General features: G+C 42.9%; 1 protein-coding gene across 3 annotated transcripts in view; it reads left to right on the top strand.

Moving 5' to 3' along the window:
- PRICKLE2 (prickle planar cell polarity protein 2) overlaps nt 1–27,713 on the top strand; it is a 437,307-nt gene that overhangs the window by 382,356 nt on the left and 27,238 nt on the right. For all 3 annotated transcript variants that reach the window (XM_073592178.1, XM_073592180.1, XM_073592179.1), the window contains one exon: nt 12,331–13,164. In XM_073592178.1, the coding sequence (XP_073448279.1) occupies nt 12,331–13,164 (834 nt within the window). The remainder of the gene's footprint in view (nt 1–12,330; nt 13,165–27,713) is intronic.

The following is a 27,713-nucleotide window of genomic DNA, read 5'->3' as shown; positions in this document are numbered from 1 at the left end:
TCAAAGTAAGAGGATGGCGGTATAAGCAGCACAGATGTGTACAGCGTCCCAGTGGCTATAGATAAGTAGAGATCTGCCCCAGTAAATGTAATATATTAACTCCTAAGCCATTAGGAGGACCTGTCGCATTACAGTGAAATTCCCTCGGAGCGAGTGCAGCCTGTGGGGGGAGGGGTCTAGCGGCAATGGTGTGATGTGGGCACTTTTGTCAGCACTTACCATTTCTCATCATTAATGCTGACATCGCTGTGCAGTTACCTCGTTGCCAAGGGGAGAATATTTTGTTGTACTGAATACATTAGCTCTCTGCAGCTCGGAGCTTCTATAAATACATTGTGATGTGCTAGTTACTACGGTAACAATGCATTTTAACGCGGTATAGAAAAATATAGGATACGTCGGTGCTGCATCACCCGAGGGCCACAATCTTTTGCCCCATGTTTTTCTTTATGAGATTTTAATCAGATTTTTTCTTCCGACTGCCTCCAGCTCCGTTTTAAAATAGCGTCTGTAGTGCGTCATCCCTATGGATACATGTAATGTGTTTAATAAAAGGTTGCAGCCTTTGATTTGCAGTCAATGTATTGTGCTGATGTTGCAGGCAAAGCCGTCCTGTGATTAAAGCGGAGACGAGGAAATTTTAGACTGCTTATCCTTTTGCTGGCGTTCCAGCGGGCTCATCTGTGTGGACCTCAGGGGAGATATGCACTCAATAGCTGGAAGGGAAGGATAATTATAAAGAGGATCTAAGCACAAAAAAGTGCAGTTCCAGCCAAACAGCTAAATACGCAGTAAAACGCATACGTAGAGAATGATTTACCTGCCAAAGGATTTGTAAAGAAATGCAGATACTCTTGTGATTATCCTACGTCTGCTCTGCTGTATGGTTATATAGAGTAAGGAGGGTGACAACCCTTATCAGAACCTGCACTTCTGTTAGCTTTGCCCCACAATCCCACCCCTGCTTGCTCATTGGCCTGTTGGTGAATATCATCACACTGGTGACACCCTATCTGAGCTTTCCTAGGCACTGTATCCACGCACTGAGTTTGATTTACTAAAACAGAAGAGTGCAAAACCTGGTGCAGCTGTGCATGATAGCCAATCAGCTTCTAACTTCAGCTTCTTAAATTAAGCTTTGGCAAAAAAAAACCTGGGAGCTGATTGGTTCCTATGGAAAGCTGCACGAGATTTTGCACTCTCCAGTTTTAGTAAATCAACCCCACTATCTAACAAAGTAAACATTGCCACTGCAAGCCTAATTTTATCTTAAAGCTGGTATATGGCTAGTTGATAAAGACATGTAACTATACTAGATAATAAAAAATAATAAAAAAACTTTGATGTAAAACTATGGCCTCCCAGTAGGGTTGACACCTCATCCCTTTAAAACCAAACACATATTAACCTCCCTGGCGGTATGATTATGTCAGATTTTTGATGCTGAAAGCGGTACATTGTTTTGCATGGAAATTTGGAGTTTTATATTGTTGGCCTTTTAATTCTTATGAATAATTTACTTAAACCTGTCCAAATAAGAGTCTAGTAGACATCCCGGGTATGATAAAGTTTGAAACACAAAATCATTAATTATAATATAATAAATAACTATAAATAATTATAACAAATAATAATATAATAATAATAAAAATTATTCAATAATGTAATCAAATCAAAAACACTGAAATTTGCTCAGTTGCAGAATTGTCGCTGTCATTACTTTCAGTGTTTGATGACAGATTTCCCCGAGAATCACTATCGCTCAATTCTGCAAGTGATTCTAATTTATTATTGCTTTTTTCTAGCTTTTGATGTAAAGGGATGGTTTTGGTTGCTATGGACAATCTCCAGTTTCCAGGCAGAAAGAACAGTTTTTATAATATAAAACTGCATGCAGGACACTGGACAAACCACTAGGGACAAAAGGGATGTGAAATAATGTGATACAGTAGTGTAATCTGTAAGATTACAGTGTACTGTATGTATTATGTGTTTTTAACTTTTTGAATTTGGCGCTGTGCTCCGTCCCCGTGCGTCGCAATGTCCGCAGGGAACGGAGCTTGGCACTGTGATGAATTGAGCGGAGTACACAGCTCGCACACACAGCAGGGAGACATCGTAAGATCCTGGGGACAAGGTAAGTAACTTTGCCTGGATCCTGCGATGCGATCCCGAGTGTGGCTCGGGGTTATCGCTTTTGGTACTGAAAATTCACCCTGAGCCAAATTCGGGAATACCGCCAGGGAGGTTAACCACTTCAGCCACAGAAAGTTTTACCCCCTTCCTGACCAGGTAATTTTTTGCGATATGGCACTGCTTTACTTTACAATTGTGTGGTCATGCGACGCTGTACCCAAATATAATTGATGTCCTTTTTTTCCCACAAAAAGTATTCTTTTGGTGGTATCTGATTACCTCTGCGGTTTTTATCTTTTGCGCTATAAACAAAAAAAGCGACAATTTTGAAAAAAACCTATATTTTTGACTTTCTGCTATAAAATATCCAATAAAAAAATGTAAAAATATAATTTCTTCATAAATTTAGGACAATATGTATTCTGCTACATATTTTTGGTAAAAAAATTCCAGTAAGCTCATATTGATTGGTTTGCGCAAAAGTTATAGCACCTGCAAAATAGGGGATATATTTATGGAATTTTTATTTCATTTTTACTAGTAATGGCGGTGATCAGCGATTTTTAGTGGGACTGCGGCATTGTGGCGGATAGATCGGACAACTAACTGACACTTTTGACACTTTTTTGGGAACCAGTGACATTATTACAGGGATCAGTGCTAGAAATATGCACTGACACTGTATAAATGACACAGGGAAGGGGTTAACATCAGGGGCGATCAGAGGGTTAAGCGTGTTCCCTGTTTGTGCCTTCGTACTGTGAGGGGATGGGCTCACTGCATGGACACAGTGATCCATGCTGATTAGCAGTAACACAAGATCAGTGTCCATCCCTGACAGCATAGCGGTCTGGGGAGCAGTCGCAGGTGTCCGGCAGACATTGTGGGTGGCCGGTGGACATCGCGTCTGCCGGATCTGCTGATTGGCTCCCCCTGTGTCCAATCAGTGCGTGATCTGATTGCATGTACTACAGGTACGTGACTTTGTGCAATAAAGCCAACCTGCCGCAGTAAATATGCGGTAGGCGGTCGGAAAGTGGTTAATTAATTACACAGGTTCTGAGGCTAATTTAAAGCACATAAGGCACTTTAGTTAAAGTGAGTCAAGTGAGTTAAATTACTACCTTAATCAGCCACAGAACCTGTGTCGTTAATATGTGTTTGGTTTTAAAGGCATGACAACCCTACCTCCCAGTAAAAACAATATGTGGTGTGGCATTTAATGTACTTACAGTTTTCTCTGTAGTGGTGAAGTCCACCTAATGCAGTTTCCTGTGATAGTGTGGCAACAATGCTGCACTGCTCCTGAATCAAAGCAGAGTTGCCACTCTCGTGTAGGCTGTGCCTGTTTGCACTACAGTGGGATGAAAAAATGATGCAGGGGGCAAAGCTATCACCATTGTCACTGCCCATAACCCTGTACTTTGTCAATTAGTACCTGGCCACACCTAGTCCAGTCCGCTGCTTTCAGGATTGACAGTGCTGCCTCTTTTGCTGAAAACCTCTACAGTGAGCTACAATGTCTAGAAGGTGGCGCGTGTGAGATGTAAAATGAAACAGCAAATTACCTACAAGCACAGTAGACTCTTTCTGCTATAAGGCAAAGGAGTCCAACACATCTGGTGAGTTTGGATTTTTACACCACCCTCAGCAGGAGGATGTATTGACATTGTTGGGACACAGAGCACTACAGCACTTTTTGCACTAAAAGACTTTATTGCACTAATATCACTTTATGCACTTTAATCATTGTCACTTTATATTATTTGATGTATCATGAATTGTATTTGGTCTACACACATCATGCACAAATGCAAGTAATGTAAATATATTTATTCATCCTAGGTTGTAGATACATATAGGAGTTGATCATGGCATAGCTTTAAGAGGGATTAGCATCAAGGAGGAGCAGGCACTGTATATTTACTATTTAAAGTGGTTGTAAACCCAATGTCATCCCTTCTAAACTACTGCCATAGGGGTTATCTATAAGGATATACATGCCTCCTGCATGTATCTTTACCTGTCAAATGTCTCCCCTCTGTCTGTTATGAGAGCCGAAAAACTGCAGATTCTGTGGGTGGGTCTGTTGTCTGGAGCTCGGTGGGTGGAGTGTGATGTCAGTAGACTCCCCGCCCACCTCTACACTCCCCTTGTCAATATGCATTTTCTCCTGTGTATTTCTTACACTGAACTTCTTCTATGATCTCTAACATCCAGTGAAAAGACAGGAAAGTAACCACATGACTTCAGCATGCCAAATCATGCTGAGGTGTGGAACAGCCAATCCTTGCAGAGCTGCTGAAGAAAGGAGTGGGAGGGAATTAAAAAATAATGCATGTGTCTTAGGCTAGTGCACGAGATGTAAATCACCTCTCACTCACAGCAAGGGGGAGGATTTGACAAAGTTTTTCTCAGTTTGTCAAGATTTATCTCACTGAACAATAAAAGAGGGTTGCTCAGAGATGGATTAACTCTGTGTGGCAAGACTGGGCTCAAATGATAGGAAATCTTATATTCTACAGCAGGAATATGCAATTAGCAGACCTCCAGGTGTTACAAAACTACAAGTCCCATCATGCCTCTGCCTCTGGGTGTCATACTTGTGGCTGTCAGAGTCTTGCTATGCCTCATGGGACTTGTAGTTCCGCAACAGCTGGAGGTCTGCTAATTGCATATCCCTGCTCTACAGTATGATATATATATATAAAAAAAAAAAAAAATTTGGGTTTACATCCACTTTAAGTTTATCTTGCCCCAGTAGTGAGGACAATTTTGGAGAGCAGCAGCCCAACCATACTGTTATATTGTATACAATACCAAGGCGCGAGTGTCATATTGTATGTAAAATGAAACAGGATTTGGCTCAGTCAGGTGATGTGAAGAAAGTTTTTTCTTTACTTTATAAGGTCAAGTGCATCACAGTAAATGGATTTGGTACCTGTTTAGACTGTCATACAGGGGCCTTTGGTTGTACTTACCTTTGAAAGAGAATACATGGGTTAACTATAAAATATTTTATTCTTTGGTCTGTAGGTGATGCTTTATTTCATACAGTATGAGTGCATTGGAGTTGATTTACTAAAGGCTGTGCACTTTACAAAGAGCAGTTCTTCCAGAGCTTAGTGAATGAGCAGAAGCTCTACTGACTTCCATCATCCAATCACGTGCAAGCAAAAATGCATGTGATTGAGTATTCTTTGCAAAGTGAAACGTTACCTTAGTTACTAAGCTCTGGAGCAACTGCACTTTGCAAAGTGCACAGTCTATTTGCCTTTAGTAAATCAACCCAACTGTGTCTCTTTGCTCCCTTTGCCCCCTCACTGCTTGAACATCGCCAGTGATGTATGTTCATGCCTCAGCCATATTAAAACTTCTCTAGCCAGCATTAAAGAAGACCTTTACTAAGAGGAGTATGTAGGCCTGTTCCAAAACAATGGCTCAGAAAGTGCTGGAACCAGAGATGGGAAGGCAACTAGCATTTTCAGACTGGACTCCACATTTCTTTTAGTAAGGGTCTGCTTTAGCCATGCCTGGAAAATCGGCGGGCTCTTTTCAAAGAACAAACATCTCTTGCCACCCAGCTCATCCATTTCTACCTATCATACTACGTATCTCCACAGGAGACAGGAATCCAAGCTCTGTGTAACCTCCATGTTGGAGTTTGCACAGGGTTAATATCTTCCTCCTCCTGGTGTGATAACAGCATTTAGGCCTAGACTATGGCCTCTCAGGCCTGAGCACCCATACCATACTGGAAGGGACGGGTATCATAATGAAAGTTCAAGCAGATATAGTCCACAATAATTTACCTTTTCTACAGAAAAGAAAATCTCTTTGTGTGTGTTTGTTAATGTGTTTCTCTTGTGTAGGGGAACTTGTGTTTCACATTAGTCTCTACCTTTGACAGCTGCCATCTTGTCAGAGCCTAAATTGACTGTTCTGAGTAAACCGCAAAAGCAGCTCTGCCACACAAACAGCGGCTGCTCTGAAAAATGGCACCGAAAAAGAAAGAGGCCTTGTAACAACAAGCAAGGGCGATTGCGTAAATGCATGGCCAAGTTCCCCTGGATCTTGTATACTTGTTTGGGTCCTAGGAGGCAGTTTAGGCAGGTTTGGTTTTGAGGGAAGTACTCAGAATAAATAGGAATCATTTGGGCCACCCAGCCTGTGCGCTCTGTACCCGGTGCAACATCTATAAACTTCCTTTGATCTCAGGTCTCTCCTGCTAAACAGTAATTGCTCACATTTCTAAGTGTCACCTCCAGTCATTTTCACAGCGTGCTCTATTGTTGATTTTTCCTTTGAAAAACACTTTCCCATCTGTATTTTTTGGAAGTATCTTTTACATCCTGCTCTTGCTTTTCTTTATTAGTGAGAAATGCTGTCAGACGTCTTATCTGCAGGGCATATGGTTGCCAGTTGTTGGAAAAGTAAGGGAGGAAAAAAGTTTGCATGTCTGTAATATTTCAGCTGGATGTATGATGGCTGCTTCCATGTTGGACGGCCCGTCACTGCTTTCCAATACTCTAGATGTAATCTGCAATTGATTCTGAAAAGGTCTGGCTGGCAGAGAAGCTCTATAAACTAAACGCACCTGGAATAGTGATTTTTTTTTCATGAAACTGGCTAAGTATGTGTGTGTATTAATGTAGAACCTTACCAATAGTTTTTTTTTTGTTGGATTGTCACCAGGTTTAAACCTTTGCTGGGTCTTTTTGTCTATGTCTACCCCAAATGGGAATTGTGCCTCACCTTCTAGAACAGCCTTGATGCAGTAGGTGTTTGTACTCAATTGAAATACAGTGAGCAGTCTTGTATGTCAAAGGGTTTGTAATTCTCTCCAGCTACTTTTGTAATTCATACACACCCAACAGACAGCAAGTGCAACCAGGAGGGGTACATCACTTTCATTGCTAGAGTTGAATACAATGGTGTCTACATGCAACTGGTTGATTGGATACTGAAGGAGCAGCAGCACATTGATGAGTTATCACTCTGCTCTCTCCTACCTATTGGCAGATGTATATGCAGTTGCGCCTGATTGGCTCAGATTGCTGCCTTGTCCTCTCACAGTCTGAATACCGCTGTGCAGGGGTAATAATAAAACAAAATCAGGTACTTATACTAGTCATATTTAAAAATACAACTCCATTAAATTGTTTTTTTCAGCCTGGAGTTTAGCTTAGCTCAACTCTGGTCTTCTCTTACCCTGCTTTTTCTTTTGTTCATTTTTTTTTTCATTTACATACCTTTTAGACTGGCCGTACATTGTGCAATTACAATTGTACAATTTTTATTTCAATTTTTATTTTGAATCTGTTTATTAGGGTTTTAGCATCCAAAACAAAAAAAAACAATGAAAGCAAATATCCACAGAGGACATTTTTATTTAGATTTATGAAAACCATATAATATGAGGTCAAACCTAAACACTTCCAATTTGTATGCAATCAGGCAGGCCCTTGCACTACATAGTTTAAAGAAGAACTATAGGCAAAACTTTTTTTATTCGTTTTGGATAGAGTAAGGGAGGGTTATAAACCCTGTCGGATTTTATTTCGCCGTCTGTGTCCAATTGCAAAGATTTCCCTTCACTTCTTGTCCCTCAGCCAAACAGGAAGTGAGAGGAAATCCCTGCAAATAAAGGGAATTCCTTGGGGACCCCCAGGTCACCAGAACTAGTGTCCCCATTGGAAGATTTCCCTTCTGTTACTTTTCTGGGGAAAACCCAAAATATGGGATTTCCTGTTACTTTCACTTTCAATGATAATGGTATACTGGACAAATAGAGGGGGTGAATCTCCCTAATGGGGGCGCATCCAGCAATAAAAACGGACAGGTATTCTAATCCCTCTCCACTCTATCCAAAACTAAAAAAAACTAAAAAAAAAAAATGCCTTTAGTTATACTTGAAGTTAAATCGAAAGGAAATTAAATAAGGAAATTGTTTCAGCTACATTGATGTCTTCAGGCTGGTCACGTGATGAGCAGTGTCCCCTTCTTCTTCAGATCTTCTTCCACAGTAGGTACTTACAGAATGACATCAGCATTAATCTCTCTATCATTACATGTGACTGCAGGGCGCCATGAAGACTTACCCCTTAGTGGGGCTGGTCCTTTATGCACTGCACTCAGAGGATGTCCTCAGTCTTCCAGACTGCATGACTTTGGGCATCATTGAATCCAGAACATCTGGTGATGAAAAGGAATTACTGTGGGGGGATGGTGCCACGGTGAGTATTGCAGCCAGAGCTTAAAACCCCTTCTTGGCAACTATTTACAAAAAAATCCCTAAGGATTTGAGATGATTAAAAACAAAAAAAATTGTACAATATCTTGGCCAATATTGCCTGTCTAATTGGGGAAAATGTAATTGTCTAAACGCTGTCATACAGCCCAGTGCCAATATCCCCCAACCCCCTCCATGGGCATAAAAAAATAGCTGGACCCAAACAACCTTGCTTGTAAAAAATCCCTAATGCCGCATGCACACGACCAGACTTTCCGGCAGAAAAGGTCCGACGAATCATTCTGTCGGACATTCCGATCGTATGTGGGCTTCATCTGACTTTTTCTTTCTAAAATTCTGACGGACCTAAAAATAGAACATGCTTCAAATCTTTCCAACGGAATCAGTTCCTATCGGGAAAACCGCTCGTCTGTATGCTAGTCCGACGGACCAAAAACGACGCAAGGGCAGCTATTGGCTACTGGCCATTGAACTTCCTGTTTCTAGTCCTGTCGTACGTTATCACGTTCTAAACAATCGGACTTTGGTGTGATGGTGTGTAGGCAAGTCCATTTCAGCAGAACATCGTCGGAACTCCGTCGTAAAGACCGTCTGAGTCTATTCCAACGGAAAGTCCGGTCGTGTGTACACGGCATAAGGATTTTTCCCTAAAAAATCCCTAGTGCCGCGTACACACGACCGGACTTTAGGGCATACTTGGTTCGGCAGACCGGAGTCTCTTGGACAATTCAGTCCTCTGTGGGCTCCAGCGGACTTTTTCCCCCCAAAAGTTCGACGGACCTAGAAATGAAACATGTTTCAAATCTTTTCAACAGACTCGAGTCCGGTCGAAAAGTCCGCTCGTCTGTATGCTAGTCCGACGGACAAAAACCGACGCTAGGGCAGCTATTCTCTACTGGCTATGAACTTCCTTGTTTTAGTGCGGTCGTACGTCATCACGTACGAATCCATCGGACTTTGGTTGATCGTGTGTAGGCAAGTCCGTTCATTCAGAAAGTCCGTCGTAAAGTCCGTCGAAAAGTCAGCCGAACCAAGTATGCCGTAAAGTCCGGTCGTGTGTGCGCGGCATAAGGATTTGAGATGATTAAAAACAAAAAATGTGTACAATATCTTGGCCAATATTGCCTGGCTAATACTCATTGGAGAAAATGTAATTGTCTAAACACTGTCATACAGCCCAGTGCCAATATCCCCCAACCCCCTCCGTGGGCATAAAAAAAATAGCTGGACCCATACAACCTTGCTTGTTTGTAGGAAGATCATTTGTTAGGACAAAATGGTGGGCAAAGAACATTTTAGAGATGTAATTTACTGGACCATTAAGTCTTGTTACAGCAAAGAGTGAAAGTGTAAAATAGTTATTGGATATTAAATGTACTATTTATTTATTTTAAAGCAATGTCCTGATCTTCAATCAGGTTAATCTGTGAAGGACTGTGTAGCTAGATTAATAGATAGCTATTTAAATTTTCTCTAAGTATTGTTGTAAATGTCTGCTATTCTTATATAAAGTAACATTTTCGTCTGTAAACCAGAATGGTAAAGCAGAGCATTTAGTCTTTCCCAGACTTTTCCTCCGTGGCCCAATTTAAAATATGATGGAGAATTTCCTCCCCATTCATCACACATAGCAGAGACATATTCCACAGCTTTCAGCCAAACAGCTCCTGGGAACGGGTGATCTAGCTTCAGGAGGATGAAATATGCTTCACTCAGTGGTAACAGCATGCTGCTAAGGAGTTTGGTGAAAAATCAAAGTTCCAGTTACCGCAAGTGCAAAAATGCAGACCCTGCAGTGTTGATGGGGTTTCTGTCTGTACTTGGAATGTACAGCAAGAGTTTACTTATCATTAACGGGAGAAAAGGGTTGCAGTGCAGGACATTGCTCCCTTCTGGCCAGGGGGAGGACTGGAAACTTTTAGTCTGGGAGGCCAACTTAACCAAACTGGCTCTTGAATAGTTTGCTGTGGTTAAAGAAAATGCATCAAACAAACTGGGGGCAGGGGTAGAGTTCTTGGCCCTATGAAACTCCAATACCTTGGAGCCCACGTGTTTTGCCTGTAGGCTCCCTGCAACTGATCTTTTCCCAATTAGCTTAGGTTCACACTGATGCAGTGTGAGTTAAATTCATTTTACGGTGCGATTTCAAGGAGCAGCTCTGGTGTGAGTTGATGCGATTCAGAAGTGATTCTAAGGCGTTTTTGATGTGATTTGGATGCAGTAAGTCTCTCTCTCTCTCTTCTGACATGGACCAGGGATAGAGAATAAGGAACAAAGCAAAGACTTGCAGAAAACATACTGAAATCTTAGGACAGAGATCTGCATGCAAATTCCATTCAAGTCTATGTAGCCACAAACTGCGCCACACTGCACTAAACTCGCAAAGCACCCATTTTAAATTCGCACTGCATATATGTGAATGGCCTCCATAGAAACTCGTAATATTTCACTTGTAATGTAATTCCATGCATTCTGAAACACATCAGAAATCGCATCAGTGTGGACCAGGGCTTACTGACTTGCGATGACTTGTTCTGCAGTGAGTCTCTCTGTGGCTATACTTTGGATCTACAGAGTGAATGAAGCAGAAGCAGTGAAATCCTTACATTGCAGGTCCTCAGACACAGTTTCTTCTCCAGGAAGGAAAACAGTGACACAAGATTGACATAACCTAATCTAACTTCAAATCTCCTTAGACTAGTAGAGGCTGCAGTGCCTTAGCTCAGGGGTATCAAACTCAATTTCATCACAGGCCGCAACAGCAGTGTGGTTGTCCTCAAAGGGCCAGTTATATCTGGGATGTCCTACATACAGAGTGCAGGGCTTAGGAGTGTGTTATGTACAGAGTGTAGGGTTCAGGGGTGCACTATGTACAGAGTGCAGATCCAGGGGTGCCTTATATACAGAGTGCAGAGTTCTGGAGTGCTTTATGTACAGAGTGCAGGATTCAGGGGTGCGCTATGTACAGACTGCAGATCCAGGGGTGCCCTATGCACAGAGTGCAGGGTTCAGGGGTGTGCTACGTACAGAGTGCGGGGTTCAGGAGTGCACTACGTACAGAATGCAGGGTTCAGGAGTGTATTATGTAAATAGTGCAGGGGTGCACTTTGTACAGAGTGCAGGGTTTAGAGGTGCGCTACATATAGAGTGCAGTGTTCAGGAGTACTTTGCATACAGAATACAGAGTTCAGGGGTGTGCTGTGTACAGGGTGCAGGATTTAAAGGTGCACTATGCATAGTGTGCAACCTCAGCCCCAAGCCCCACCATGTTTCAGCTGCAAAACTGGGTGCGAGGGCCACATGACAAGGCCTGGTGGGCCAGATCTGGCCACGAACCTTGTGTTTGACATATGTGTCTTAGATGATCTCATGCTGCATTTATACATCAGATACTCAAAGCATAGTGGTGCCTAGGCACAAAAAGCGCACTGATATTTTCAGTTGGAATTCAAGGCAAAAGGTACATTTTGTGTATGGTACTGCTTAGGCAGGATTAACATTTTTTGAGTTTTTTCCATATAAGAAATTTTTACTTTTTGAGTTCTGGTATGTCTTAAGTTTTTATTTCTTCTCCTCTGTTTTGGGGTTGCACTTCCCCTTTCTGAGGTTATTACTGGCAGTAGAACAGGAAGATTGCTGCAGTGATACAGGTGAGTTAGGGATTCCAGTTTATAGATCGCGTTACTGGATTCCTCAAAAGATCTAAGAGGTCTTTTATAAAGAGTGTATAATCCCTCCATATCTGAAGCATGAAGAAGAGACTTTTGAGTTAAATAATTGGATCTATGGGAAACTGTGATATTGTGTTAAAAAAAAACTTTGCTTTCAGTAATAAATCATGTTGTCATGTTTAACTTTTTCTATGAGTTACTTTGATCTTGCAGTCCCCCTGAATCCACCACTGAAATTCCTAATCTGAAATAATCTCTCTTCTTTTACAGGTATTGACCAAGGACAGATGACCTATGACGGGCAGCACTGGCATGCTACAGAGACTTGCTTTTGTTGTGCCCACTGTAAAAAATCACTACTTGGACGCCCCTTTCTGCCCAAGCAAGGCCAGATATTCTGCTCAAGAGCATGCAGTTTGGGTGAGGATCCCAATGGCTCAGACTCTTCAGATTCTGCATTTCAAAATGCCAGGGCAAAGGAGTCACGTCGTAGTGCTAAGATAGGCAAGAATAAAGCTAAACTCGAAGACAACAACATGAACCAACTGCATGTAACTACCAATAGACTTTCCACAGACGTCGATCCTCTCTCTTTACAAATGGATCTACTGAGCGTATCAAGCCAAAACCCAAGCTTGAACCGTGATCAGCGATGGAGGAGCAGAGATGAACTCTATAATTATGGCAACAAGCTAGAGAGGAGTCAATCCCAGAGTCCTCTGCAGCTTCTCAGCCAGTGTAACATAAGGACTTCCTACAGTCCTGGACAGGGAGCCGGGGCCCAGCCAGACATGTGGGCAAAGCATTTCAGTAACCAAAAAAGAAGTTTGTCAATGATGAGTCACAGCGAGAGCTTTAATCAAGATGGCAGAGAGGATTACTATCAAGGGAGACTACGCCAGCAGGAAAGCTTTAGTGATACTTCCACTCACAGTTTTAATGAAGCACGATCAAGTCTACGAGTTCCAGAAAACAAAAATCTGAATGCGCAGCAGTGTCGAACAAGGCATCCAATCAATGCACTTAAATTCACTGATGGGTTAACCCCAACCGAACAAACTCCCAGAGGTTCTATGGAGTCGCTTGCATTGTCGAATGCTACAGGTATGACCTCAGCATTGGGGGGGTACCAGTTTTACTTTCCTTAAATGTATAATTTTGTGCAAGCAAATATTTTTCCTAATGCATTGAACATCATTTATCAGACAGAGCCTGCAACAAGGAGTGCACATGTTCTCCAGATTTGTTACCCAAACTTATTGTTATGGCATTATTAGTAGTAGCTGTTTTTTCTAGTTCGCTTTTGTGTTTGTTGGCCAAGCCTAGGCTTACAGTAAACATGTACCGAAAAAGACTACCATTCCTAACCAGGAGGAAGCATACAACCAGTGAAGTCAAAGCAAAGCCAGAACTCTTGACTAGCTTAAGTCTTCTACATCAGTAAGTACTGATGCCAAGCATAAAAGTTTTACTTTAAAGGACAAGTATGGCTAAAGTTTATTTGGCCCTATTTCTCCTATGGATCACAGGAGTGCACTTCGTTCTGCACTCCTGTGACCCTTTTTCAGCTAACAAAACGCTAAAGTCCACTGACTGCTGACGTTATTTAGCTGGTCAAGTCGCTGAATCGATCCTGACTTCACAGTCGGGATCCACCCAAATGTTTGGACTGGCAGCTGGCTCAGCCTCTAAGCAAGCCACTGGGAGACTGAGCCAGTCACTCCCGCCCCTCCACAGCCCAGTGCTTCAATGAGTGCTGGAGGGGTAGAGCAGAGAGTCAGTGACTGACAGCCACCACTCTCTGCTCAGAGTGGAGGGGGAAACTGAGAGATCAGCAGGGTTGATCGCTCAGTTCTCAGTGCAGAGCTAGCGGGGGACAAATGCAGCATTGGATTGATGCTGCATCCACCTAGGTAAGTATCAATTTTTTTACTTCTCTTTTAAACTAGTCAATACAATCTTTATGCTTCTTTGTGGCACATTTAATATAAACAAGTAGTAAAAAAAGACAATAGATAGGTAGTCATTACTGTGTCTGTGTGTGTATATTTGCGCAGCTTCTTGAAATGTTCATCATATTTAATAGGTTAAAAAAAAACACATGTCCATCAACCCAAAATAAACTTTTCATTCTTGAGAACACTAAATCCAGAGCTGATCCACAGGAAGGCAAAAACAAACCCCTATAAAGCTTTGTCTAATTTGTTCTAACAGAAAAAAAAATCCTTCCTGATCCCCAAAGGCAATTGGATAATTCACTGGAGCAACATTGTACAATAACACAATGATGGGTTTTTATAGTTATTAGTAGCTTCCTATTTATCATGCATTTAAAAACAAAATCCAACCTTTTTTTTTTAAAAAATAAATCTACTGAGTTGAAAAGATCCAGCTTTTGTGGAAGACTATTCCACATTTTTTCCTCTCTTATAGTCATATGGTACCTAAACACAGGTGGGATGCGCTGCCAGTTTCGACACATTTCCATGCCAGCCTAGAATATTTTTAATTTTATTTTATTTTTCACTATCAGACCCCATGGATACTTAAAGTGGACCTTCATCCTAAAAATAAAAAAAATATTTTATCCTGTCTAATACCCCATCACTCTCCCACATTCGTGTATTATTATTTTTTTAAACTCCCTAAGGCTTGTGCACATGCACAGATGTGCAGCAAAGCTTGAAAGTCACAAATCTTGGTATGTCTGCTCAAACCTGAAGGCCAGGCAGAGCCCTTCTGCACACCTGCGCAGACTAACAAAGATGATGGTGCTGGGGAAGGGGGGCTGCCAAAGGTAAAGGGGACTGAAGTTCCTTTTTAAAGATCATGCATTAGTTAAAGCTGAAGTCCATCTAATTTTTTTTTAGATTCAGATAGAGTGGGGAGCTGTTAGAACCTCAATTCTGTATTGGTTATTTTGTTCTTGTATCTAAAACCATTGTTTTTATTTTTTAAATTTGGATTTTAAACATGGAGGAAGGGGTGCACCCTTTAAAAAAATAACTAAATATACTCAAGCACCCAATAAAAATACAGCATAATGTCCTGTGAACCCCCAATCCCACTAGTGTCCTACACTCCCCATCACATCATCCCCTTCACAGTAGTGTCCTCTACCCCCCCCCCCAGTAGTTTTCCTCCCCCACCTCCCACAGTAGGGACCTCTGCCCCCCATACAGTAGTGGCCTCTGCCTCCCCATAGCAGTGTCCTGCCCCCTTAACATCACCCCCCCCACTATAGTGCCCTCTGCCCCCCATAGCAGTGTCCTCTATCCCCCCCATCCACCACGCAGTAGGGTCCTCGTTCCCTCCTACTATTGCAGTGTCCTGTGCCCTCCCAAAGCAGTGTCTTCTGTCCCCCTTCACATTATTCCCCAAATGTTGTGTCCTCTGCCCCCCATATCAATGTCCTCTGCCCCATTCCCATCATAAGCTCCCCCCCCCACACTGTAATGTCATCTGCACCCCCATAGCAGTGTCCGGTGCCCCCTCAAAGCAGTGTCAACTATCCCCTTCACACATCCCCACTGTAGCCTCCTCTGCCCCCTCCCCCAAAGCAATGTCCTCTGTCGCCTTCACACTCTCCCCCCACTGTACTATTCTCTGACCCCCCAAAGCAATGTCCTTTGTCCCCTTCACACCCTCCCCCCACTGCAGTGTCCTCTGCCCACGCAAAGAATTGTCCTCTGTCCCCTTCACACCCTCCCCCCACTGTAGTGTCTTCTGAGCCACACACCAATGCGGTGTACTTTGTCCAACACCCCCCCCCCCGGAGTGTCCTCTTCCACCCCCCCATGCGATGTCTTCTGTCCCCTATATACCCCCCCCACTGTAGTGTCCTCTGCCCCTCTCCAGTGCGATGTCCTCTCCTCTGTCCCCTTCACCCCCCATGCAGTGTCCACTGTCCCCTTCACCACCCCCCCCCCCCCCCCCCCACTGTAGTGTCCTCTGTCCCCTTCACACCAGTATGTAGGTGGCACTTTCCTACCATACACTGGTGTATAGCAGATTGGATAGCAGGAAGTATGACAGTACTGGATAGAGGGCGGGGGTGGGAGCTGCCGGGGTTAACCTTTTACATTAACAAGCTGGTGATTGGTTACTAGGACCGCCCGGCAACCAATAACTTGCTGGTTAATGTGAAAAGTTAATTCCAGCAGCTCCCGCCCCCACCCTCTATCTAGTACTGTGACTCTTCCCGCTCTTCGCTTTGCAGTAAAGAGGAGAGCGACAGAGGCTGGGGGGAAGGCCTGTGTGCAGGGCTGCGTTCCCGATCGACCGGTTAGCTACCTGCGGTCGACTGGCCAATCGCGATCAACGGCTTGCCGACCCCGGTTTAAAGGATCCCTTGTCAAATTCTCCCTCTTAGTTTGTCCTGGTGACCACTGTCATAAGGGTAAAAAGTGAGTGAAAATCCCAAAATTTGCGTAGTCACCAGAACAGAAAAAAAGGAAATCTTTCACTGTCTACAAGGGAATTTCCCTTCAATTTGAAGAGATTTTCTCCCACGGAACAGGGGGTGAAGAAAAATCTCCCCAATAGGACATGGATGGTAGAAATCATGGTATTAAGCATTCCCTATAAAAAAATTTAAAATGTTGGGCTTTAGATGTATTTTAAAGAGATCTTCACTTGCTTCCTGGTGTCTGGATGTGGTAGGTCATATCATAAGTTATTCTTTCATCGCACTGCTTCCGGAGGGAAAGCCTTTAGTATGAGGGTGCTGCAACAATAACCCGCCAGTTAACTCATGTCAACATAGAAGATAGTATTTATCACCACCACACCATGGTCCACAAATTTATTAAAGGGAATACATGGCAATAAGTGCGACATTTCGGAGCCACTCAGGACCTCTTCATCGGGCATGTGATGCTGTTGCATGCCTGACGAAGGGGTCCTGCATGGCTGCAAAACGTTGCTGTTGCACTTATTGTGATGTGATCAATTTAATACATTTTTGAATTGTTATATGGAGCCATGGTATGTTGGTAGCATATACTTCTTGGATGTGATCGGGTGTAAGCTGGAGTTGGGTTTCAGTGGTAATAAATCATGACTTTTTATCGTCTAGTAGAAGTCAGTTTAGGGTTGGAGAGCACGTCCACCTCTCATGCTTCCTGTGTGAAAATGTCAGGTTTTGGCTGTGTTGTGTTTTAACTTAATTGAACTGGTGTCCTAGTGTGACTTGGCCACAGATCCCTTCTGGGTGAATGACAGAAAAGGGGGAAGCATTGTCTGTATCAGGGCCTTGTACATCTGCTGCAGACAAAAGGTCTTAGGTCACTTTCTAACAGGCTTGCCAAGTCTTCTTCCATTCATCTAATGTTTACTTTCTTTCATTCTAGAGTCAGGATTAGTAAAAATAATGAGTTAAGCCCTTCACTGGTACAATATAAATTACTAGTAGTAATAACTCCCTATATACGTTTTATGTGAAATATGAGACACTTTAATAAAAGGAGGAGTAACATGTACCTACCTGCCTGTCAATTTAAAGGCCCTTACCCAAATATGAAGTTCGGCTGTTGCTTGGTGCTGGCAAGTTGAATCATATGCTGGCTACTTGTCATGGATTCCAGTGGTGAAATATTGAAGAGTTCCCGGTTACACCCAAATAGTGCAGCCAATACAAAACCACGCGATGACATCACGATTCAGCAATGGATTCTCCACTGGGCATAATAAACAGATGATTAGGAAATCCAGCTTTAAATTGTTATATACTGGGAGGGAGAGGTTTAGAGACTATATAATATAAATAAATATTGTCATTGGAGAGCAGTAAAGTGATTCGGCCCACCAATGTGAATCTTAATTGGAGTTGGCCTTTAATATTTAAGATTGTTTAAATTATATCTAAACCCAATAACAAAAATGTAATTTACCAGCCCTTAGATGTGGTGGCTGCATTAATTTTTTGGCTTTTTCTCTGTTATTTGCACCTGGTGATTCTGCAAGTAACACACTTTGTCATAGGATGACAATACTCACTTGCATGATTTGGACCAGTGCACAAAGCAAGGTCCATAAAAACATGGTGAGTGAGTTTGGGGTTGAGGAACTTGACTGACCTGCACAGAGTCCTGACCTCTACCCGATAGAACACCTTTGGGATGAATTAGAGCGGAGACTGCAAGCCAGGCCTTCTCATCCACATAAGTGCCTGACCTCACAAATGCGCTTCAAACATTTCCATAGACACACTCCTAAACCTTGTGGACAGCCTTCCCAGAAAGTTGAAGCTGTTATAGCTGCAAAGGGTGGGCCAACTCAATATTAAACCCTACGGACCAAGACTGGGATGCCATTAAATTTCATGTGTATGTAAAGGCAGGCGTCCCGATACTTTTGGTAGTATAATGTGTGTATGTATATATATATATATATATATATATATATATATACACACACACACACAGTGTTGTCACCCTAGGACAGGGAGTGCTGAGCGCTGCTAGTTGGAGGATATTCTGGGGCTTGGTGCAAGTTTGTGTCACCAGTAAAACATAAAAAGGGAAGGAGTCATTGAGTTGATTTACTAAAACTGAAGAGTGAAAAATCTGGTGCAGCTCTACATAGAACCAAGCAGCTTCCAGTTTTTTTTGTCAAAGCTTAATTGAACAAGCTGAAGGCAGAAGCTGATTGGATACCATGCACAGCTGCACCAGATTTTGCACCCTCCAGTTTTAGAAAACCAACCCCAACGGGTCTAGAAAAAATGAGGAAGGAGGGGGGGGGTGGCAGAAGACTCAACAACAGTCCATACCATCTAGAGACTTGGTCTATTCCCTTCTCATATGAGCTCCAGTGGTTTTGGAATGGGATGTCCAGCAATCTCATATAGGGGTGATGGTTAGGCATCCTGTTGTATCACGGGGGCAGAAAGAGAGTGCAAGCCTCTTTAGCAGGGGCACAGATAGCAGTAGGGGGGTAGGCTAGGAAGCTATCCCTTATAAACTGGGGTATTTTATTTTCCTGCTCTGTTTATGATGTATGAACCATATTGCAGTATCTTACCTGCTTTTATTTTAAGTAACTAATGTAAGCCTTGCCAACACTGGCTACTAAGTAGCAGGATCTGCTTTCCTTAAAACTACCAGAGCAGTCTCAGTGCAGTAGTAAGGAAAGCTGTAGCCACGTCATACCTTTACACATAATAGCCTCTTAGAAAGTCTCTCTCCTAAGATAAAATACCAATTCCACTGGATGCCTGTAATTTGACTTTAGGCTCTGTGCTTACTTCTGTCAAATTGTGTTGGGCCAACCCCACCAGCAGAAAATTAGATTTCTTTGGCATTCTGTGCAAAGTGTACAATACACCCCAAGTGTTGCCAAGGATGCAAGTTAGTAAAGTTAAAAATTTTTGGCCACGGTTTGAAAAGTGACATGACATTTCTGAAACTAGTTTTCAGCGAACTAATCGGAGGATTCTGAGAAGAGAGCTTCCCCTTGTGATAGATGACGTTTAAAGGATGGCTTGCTGATACTGAGAAGCTCATAGATCCCACCAGGTCATCTGTGTTCCCATATTTGCCAGCCCCCCTGGCAAATACCAGATTGCCAGTCAGAGCCCACATATTTATTGTTACAGATGTTTTTATATTTAATTTGGCTTTAGAATGCAAAGAACCTGGCAGGCAGCAGCTGCAAAAACAAGTATCTTGAAATGGATAAAAAGGGGAATAAAAACACTACGTGCAAGTATAACATTGTACATGTATGAGATATGTGCAAGCCACCATCTTGGATATGAGGGTTATAGTTTGGGAGCTGTATAGTAAGATTGGTTTACACCAAAATGCATTCATTAATGCATGATTTTCAGCCTATTCACACTTTAGCAATGCAGTAACGTGTGTTACCGAAATGCACATTACGTGCATCAGTGTAATGCAGTGCCATTGATTGTGAATGGCGCCCCAATGCACGTTGCTGATGACATACGCTGCTGAACAACTCACCAACACAGTAACATGTGATCCGTTACATTTGCTTTAAAGATATTATGTTCCAAAAGTAACATTTTCTTTGCAATTTATACACAAAAAAAAAATCACTTTTTCTACTTTGAACAATGTTAGTTTTAAAACAACTAGAGTTACTGTACAATGCAGATAAAAAATATACATTCTATTCTACAATTTGTCCCATTGATAATGACGTAATGCATTATTATTATGGTCATTTTATTTTTAATTGAAGCTTTTGAGCAATAGTGGTGGTGTGGGAGAGGAGCAGGACATATGGCATATGCCCAAAGCACTTCCTGGAATAGTTGGTTAAATACTTTCTTTGAATTGCAAACTACAGACCAGTGTAACCAACATGCAGTATGTGGGTGTTTTTTTCTAGTCTCCGCAGTGCAGTGCATTGGTGGAATCAAACAGTGGATTTTCTACTCTTCAGGCATTTTGCCTACACTGGAAAATGCACAGTAGCACATCTGGTTGGAACAAGTACCAAGGAGGACACAATATATATCAAGAGGGCTCACATACAGGCAACTAAATAAAGGAGCTGAACAAGGAAAAATCTAATACTGTCCTTCATCCACATTGATTAGCGTGGACGAAGGAACCTTCCATATCAGCTATTCTATTCTGACGACCATCACCCATAGCTTTCAGAATACCTGAAATAACTGCACCTGATTGGATACAATTACTGTTCAGCCAAAAAACTTCCACCTGGCTCCTTCCACAAAAGTCAATAAAAAAATGGACCTTTGTTGAGCTGAGTGGTGCTGACAGGGATACACATGGCTTGAAAATTGTCTGAAATTGAAGCAGTGTTTAGTTACCCACCTTAGTGTGACAGGTAGGGTTGCCACCTGTCCGGTTTTGACCCGGACAGCCTTGGATTTGAATCCTGTGTCCGGCTTTCAGTTCATCTGAAAACCAGACAAATTATTAAAACCAGATTGCGGCTCTCCATTGCTGCCTAATGAGGAGGGGAGGATGTGGCTCCCCCAGTGAAGAGGGCAGGGCTGTGTCTTTGACAGCACAGTGAGGATAGAGTGTGATCATGGAGGACACCCGCGGCTGGCTCAGCGCTGCCTGGAGCACGACTAAAGTCTCTGGAGGTAGGGGAGAGGTAATCTGATAGTGTATGGCTCTGCATAGTGTATGGCTGGTGTGTCTATGACTTGGACAATGTGTAGTGTGCCTAGGTATAGGAGGGGCTCATTATTCCAGGCTCTCCAGGTGTCAGGAGTAGCATACACACACACAAAAAACACACACACACCAACACACGCACACATATTGAGTGTAAATATGCTTTTGATGCTTTTAAAGCCCTGTACACACGGGCCGAATGCTGGGTGACATCAGCTGGTTCAGTAAAAAAAAGTCAAACATTCGGCCCATGTGTATGGGAGCTGGTCCATTTGGCCGGCTTCTGTCAGACAAGCATGCTGGAAAACCAGTAGCCGACTGGCTCCCGATCAGCATTCTCAGCCAATGGCTAAGAGCGCTGACCAGAGTGTGCTGGTGCTGGGAGGAGGCATCCCCCTGTCAGAACACAACAGATTAGTGGGGGAGATCGCTGTACTAATGTCGGGTCGTTAGTACAGCGGCTCCGACCGGAACTAACAGGTTTTTTTTTGTTTAAGCCGCTGGGTTGAACGAAAAAAAAATTCAGTGTATACCCGGCTTTACTCTTGGCCGCTGACTCTGAAGTGTTTACTCCTACAGAACGATGAGAATTTCTTCTCTGCCATTGTCTGGATGGGTTTAATTGCCTGCCAGTTACCTAGCAGGGTATAATTATCATTTCATGTGCAGGTGTCTACTGTTTTAATGACTTAAACAATCTGTCAGGCCTGGAACCTTGGCTTTGCTTTTGATTTATTTACTGCATTGTGTTCAAGTTGTTATTTTTCTGAGATGTGTTAGCTCTGAGCTAAAATACTGGGTGTACCAAATTTTATTGAACTGTGCCCAGAAGCAACCAGTGATAAGGCATATGGCCAAACTGGCTCCAAACCTCATCTGCAGCTTGGAAAGTTGCATTTGGTATTGACAAAAATATATAATATTGGAAAGAAATCATTTTCAAGAATGGATGAGTACAAAGTCTCCCAGAGAGATTTAAAGTGTACCGTGTCCGTTGTACCATGTACTTGAAGCAAGAGAGTCAATCGGACAGCCAGGCAATTAAAGGGTAAGTTCACCTTTGGGAAAATGTTACATGTTCCACCTGTTTTTAGGGTGGGACATGTAACATGTCCCGATCCTGCAGCCATTTCCTGATCCTCCCTTCCCTGTGATAGCAGGCTGGGGATCTTCTCCCTGCACCTGCTGTCACTATTTAAGAAGGGTGTGGCCATGCTGGGCTCCGGCCACATCATTCATTCACATAGTTCTGTGAATGAATGAACTATAAGTACCGACAGACATTGCAGCTGTCATCTCAATGAACTACCAGGGCGCTGTTGAGCGCTCTAGATAGGTAATTGATTCTTCCTGTCATTGTGTACCTGCCTGCTCATATGGGGTACTGGGGTCTGCTGATTGCGGGTGAAATGTCTTCCAGACTCCTACAAAAAAATAGGAAATGTACACTTTTTTACCTGCCAAAAATGTGCCTTCATTATTTTTTTTAAAGGTGAACTCATCCTTTATTATTTTCAGATCACAAAATCACTAATGGAAGCCTCTCTTTTAAGGAGGTGTTCTTTAGAAAGGCCACCTAATATTTATCAGCTTGGGACACAGGCAAGGCAATGGATAAGGAGGTACAACCAGCCCCCCTGTACAGGGGCCAGGCAGCTGGGTGAATTGGATGTAGGCAGGGAGGGTGATTGGCACAGTGGGGGCGAGGGGGGGGGGTGGGGAATTACAGGAACTGATCTGCTGTATGGTCCTCTCTGCAGCAGCTGAAAGCTGGCTCCTTCTCTTCTCCCTCCTGCTGGCTTTCAGCTGCTGCAGGGAGAACCATACAAGGGATCAGTTTCAGTAATTGCCCCCCCCCACATACCCATCACCTCCCCTGTGCACAATACATTTCCACCTGCGCCCCCCCCTGTTTGCTCTGAACCCTCCAGTACTGCCCTGCCGGTTTCCCTCCTCATCTTCCCACCAGCAGCTGCTAGTGCACAATAGGATCCTTCAGGATGAAGAATGGAGAGTGGGGGAAGGGTCCAGTACATACACATTTACTTTTACCAGCTCCTTACTTTCCTGAATGAACACAATGAGTGATCGGTACCAATCACTCAATGTGTTCATTCATAACTGAAGCATAGTAAACTGTGTTGGGGGGGGTATCAGGTTGGCTGTATGGGGCCCCGTGGTTTTTAACAGCAGTCCTGGACACAGATAGAGATCCTTGTTTACTGGCCTCATGTAGCCAAGAGTACTTCTCTTTTGGAATGTCCAAGCAGCCCTGATCATTTGAATTCCAGATGTAGATGATTTGTTGTTGTGCCGATTTACTCAGTAAATGCATAAGAGTATGGATAGGAGAAAAATGTATACAACAAAAACTTAACACAGCACAGTGGCTCAGTGATTAGCAATTCTGCATTGCAGTACTGGGGCTCTTGGTTTGGGTCTTGTTCAGGCAATACCTGCATGTTTTTTTATGTGATTGTATGAGTTTTTCTACAGGTACTCCAAAGACATTCTAATGGGTTTATTGGCTCCTGTCTAAAGTTGGACCTAGTATGATATCCTTCCTAGCATGCGCAAGATGGCTGCTAAAACAAGAGCAGATAAAGTGCTTTGAGTCCCCAGGGAGACAAGTGCTATAGACATCAATGAAAGTGACCTCTTTAGTGGCTGCTGCTGGCCACCTTATCGCATTCTGCAGATGATCACATGGAAGTATTTGATACCTCACATTGCTTTCGTGTTCCTTGCGTATTAGATGGCTCGATATTTGGATTGTGGTGTATTGATCAGCTTATAGCAGATATTTGACCCAATTACAATATCTGTATTCACTGTGTGCAGGTAATGGATCAAATTAACCGTACAAAGACACATAACAGAGAAGAAAACATCATAATTATGCATTTGCGGCAAGTGTCCGTTCACGTAATTATTTCTGAGCTCTGCTGGAAGCTGCTGTTTGTAGGTCATAAAGCTATGGGGGGCCTAGCAAACTGCAAGAGTGTTTAATGAACTACATTTCACCATCTTTCAGATACATTTCTGCTGTATACAATGACACCAATGTAAAACCAAGCAGCTTTTAGATTGTCCTCTTTGTTGCTATACACTAAGGGGAGTAGGAGGCATATAGAGGTTCAGATAGCTGTGTTTGCTTTTGTACTTTTTTGTTTGTACTTTTGGCGAATGTATCAAAGGCCTTTGGAATGATTTGTTTAGCAGAACTGGTCAATTCCCTACTTTTTCAGTTCACTATTCTTCACCATTATTGTTTGCTATGAGTAAAGGCTTGTTTAGCCCAAAACGCGTAAGTGGATATAAAGGATTGTCTTTTATACAAGCAGATGTACTAGCTATATATATGCCTTTGGACATATTGGACTAATGACTCCTGGATGTGAGTCATTAGTCCATTAGCCATTATTATTGGGCAGCAGATGTATTGTCTTTTACAATAATACATGCCATGCAGTTTGCTTTTAGTTATAAAAGCAGTTACCTGCAGAGCATCATATCTGGTGTGAATGAGCCCTAAGTTTTAGCAACATGACTGACAAAATAAACTTCTCATTACAAAATGATAGGGACTGCCATTGCTGACCTCCTTTAGGAAATGATGGTTTCCTGGTTAGTCTTACCATTTAGCTTTAGTATTTTGAGTCACCAACCTGGAACAAGTATGTTGAAGCGCTCCACTCCAGTCTGAAGGGGCAAAGCCTTATACAGAAAAAGGTGAACAAATGGTCCTTGTTCAGAAATGCTTTATTGATTGTTGTAATCCTATCCAACGCTTTTTGGGAATTTAATATATCCTCTTAATCAAAGGAATAAGCATATGGTTTAAAAACAGTATAAGAAAAATATCTAAAAAGAGCAGAAAAGTAAATGACTATTTAACATTGTTATGCCTGATTTTGTAGTATAAGGTGATCAAGAAATAAGTGCAATCCAATTAAAAATTGTGTACACAGTGTGTGTGTTTGTGTATATATATATATATATATATATATATATATATATATATATATATATATATATACACACAGTATCTCACAAAAGTGAGTACACCCCTCACATTTTTGTAAACATTTTATTCTACCTTTGCATGTGACAACACTGAAGAAATGACACTTTGCTACAATGTAAAGTAGTGAGTGTACAGCTTGTATAACAGTGTAAAAATTCTGTCCCCTCAAAATAACTCAACACACAGCCATCAATGTCTAAACTGCTGACAACAAAAGTGAGTACACCCCTAAGTCAATATGTCCAAATTGGGCCCAATTAGCCATTTTCCCTCCCCGGTGTCATGTGACTTGTTAGAGTTACAAGGTCTCAGGTGTGAATGGGGAGCAGGTGTGTTAAATTTGGTGTTATCACTCTCACTCAAAGAACTCTCTGAGGATCTGAAAAAAAAAAAAGAATTGTTGCTCTACATAAAGATGGCCTAGGCTATAAGAAGATTGCCAAGATCCTAAAACTGAGCTGCAGCATGGTGGCCAAGACCATACAGCAGTTTAACAGGACAGGTTCCACTCAGAACAGGCCTCGCCATGGTCAACCAAAGAAGTTGAGTGCGCGTGCTCAGCGTTAAATCCAGAGGTTGTCTTTGGGAAATAGATGTATGAGTGCTGCCAGTATTGCTGCAGAGGTTTAAGGGGTGGGGGGTCAGCCTGTTAGTGCTCAGACCATACGCCGCACTCTGCATCAAATTGGTCTGCATGGCTGTCGTCCCAGAAGGAAGCCTCTTCTAAAGATGATGTACAAGAAAGCCCGCAAACAGTTTGCTGAAGACAAGCAGACTAAGGACATGGATTACTGGAACCATGTCCTGTGGTCTGATGAGACCAAGATAAACTTATTTGGTTCAGATGGTGTCAAGCGTATGTGGTGGCAACCAGGTGGGGAGTACAAAGACAAGTGTGTCTTGTCTACAGTCAAGCATGGTGATAGGAGTGTCATGGTCTGGGGCTGCATGAATGCTGCCAGCACTGGGGAGCTACAGTTCATTGAAGGAACCATGAATGCTAACATGTATTGTGACATATTGAAGCAGAGCATGATCCCCTCCCTTCGGAGACCGGGCCACGGGGCAGTATTCCAGCATGATAACGATCACAAACACACCTCCAAGACAACCACTGCCTTGCTAAAGAAGCAGATGGTAAAGGTGATGGCCCAGCCAAGCATGTCTCCAGACCTAAACCCTATTGAGCATCTGTGGGGCATCCTCAAACAGAAGGTGGAGGAGCGCAAGGTCTCTAACATCCACCAGCTCCGTGATGTCGTCATGGAGGAGTGGAAGAGGACACCAGTGGCAACCTGTGAAGCTCTGGTGAACTCCATGCCCAAGAGGGTTAAGGCAGTGTTGGAAAATAATGGTGGCCACACAAAATATTGACATTTTGAACCCAGTTTGGACATTTTCAATTAGGGGTGTACTCACTTTTGTTGCCAGCGGTTTAGACATTAATGGCTGTGTGTTGAGTTATTTTGAGGGGACAGAAAATTTACACTGTTTTACAAGCTGTACACTCACTACTTTACATTGTAGCAAAGTGTCATTTCTTCAGTGTTGTCGCATGAAAAGATGTAATAAAATATTTACAAAAATGTGAGGGATGTACTCACTTTTGTGAGATACTGTATAGATATATAGATTTATTGTCAAAAGTATTGGGACACCTGCCTTTACAAGCGCATAAACTTTTATGGCATGTGTCTTAGTCTGTAGGGTGGTTCAGTATTGAATTGACCCACCCTTTGCAGCTAAAACAGCTTCAACTCTTCTGGGAAGGCTGTCCATGAGGTTTAGGAGTGTGTCTATGGGAATGTTTGACCATTCTTCTAGAAGTACATTTGTGAGGTCAGGCACTGATGTTGGATGAGAAGTCCTGGCTTGCAGTCTGCGCTTTAATTCATCCCAAAGGTGTTCTATCGGTTTGAGATCAGGACTGTGTGCAGGCCAGTTAGGTTCCTCCACTCCAAACTCGCTCATCCATGTCTTTATGGACCTTGCTTTGTCCACTGATGCGCAGTCATGTTGGAACAGAAAGGGGCCATCCCCAAGCTGTTCCTACAAAGTTGGGAGCATGAAATTGTCCAAAATGTCTTGGTATGCTGATGTCTTAAGAGTTCCCTTCACTGGAGGGGGCCAAGCCGAACCCCTGAAAAACAACCCCACACCATAATCCCCCCTCCACCAAATGATCTGAACCAGTGCACAAAGCAAGGTCCATAAAGCCAAGGATGAGCGAGTTTGGGGTGGAGAAACTTGACTGGCCTGTACAGAGTCCTGACCTCAACCCGACAGAACAGCTTTGGGATGAATTAGCTGAGCGGAGACTGCGAGCCAGGCCTTCTTGTCCACCATCAGTGCCTGACCTCACAAATGTGCTTCTGAAAGAATGGTCAAACATTCCCATAGACACCCTCCTAAACCTTGTGCACAGCCTTTCCAGAAGAGTTGAAGCTCTTATAGCTGCAAAGGGTGGGCCAACTCAGTAGTGAACCCTACGGACTGGGACGCCA

This window comes from Aquarana catesbeiana, linkage group LG07 (genome assembly GCF_042186555.1).
Source record: "Aquarana catesbeiana isolate 2022-GZ linkage group LG07, ASM4218655v1, whole genome shotgun sequence".
Classification (NCBI taxonomy): domain Eukaryota; kingdom Metazoa; phylum Chordata; class Amphibia; order Anura; family Ranidae; genus Aquarana; species Aquarana catesbeiana.
The sequence above is the reverse complement of the archived record's forward strand: the minus strand, read 5'-3'. Positions and strand labels throughout refer to the sequence as shown.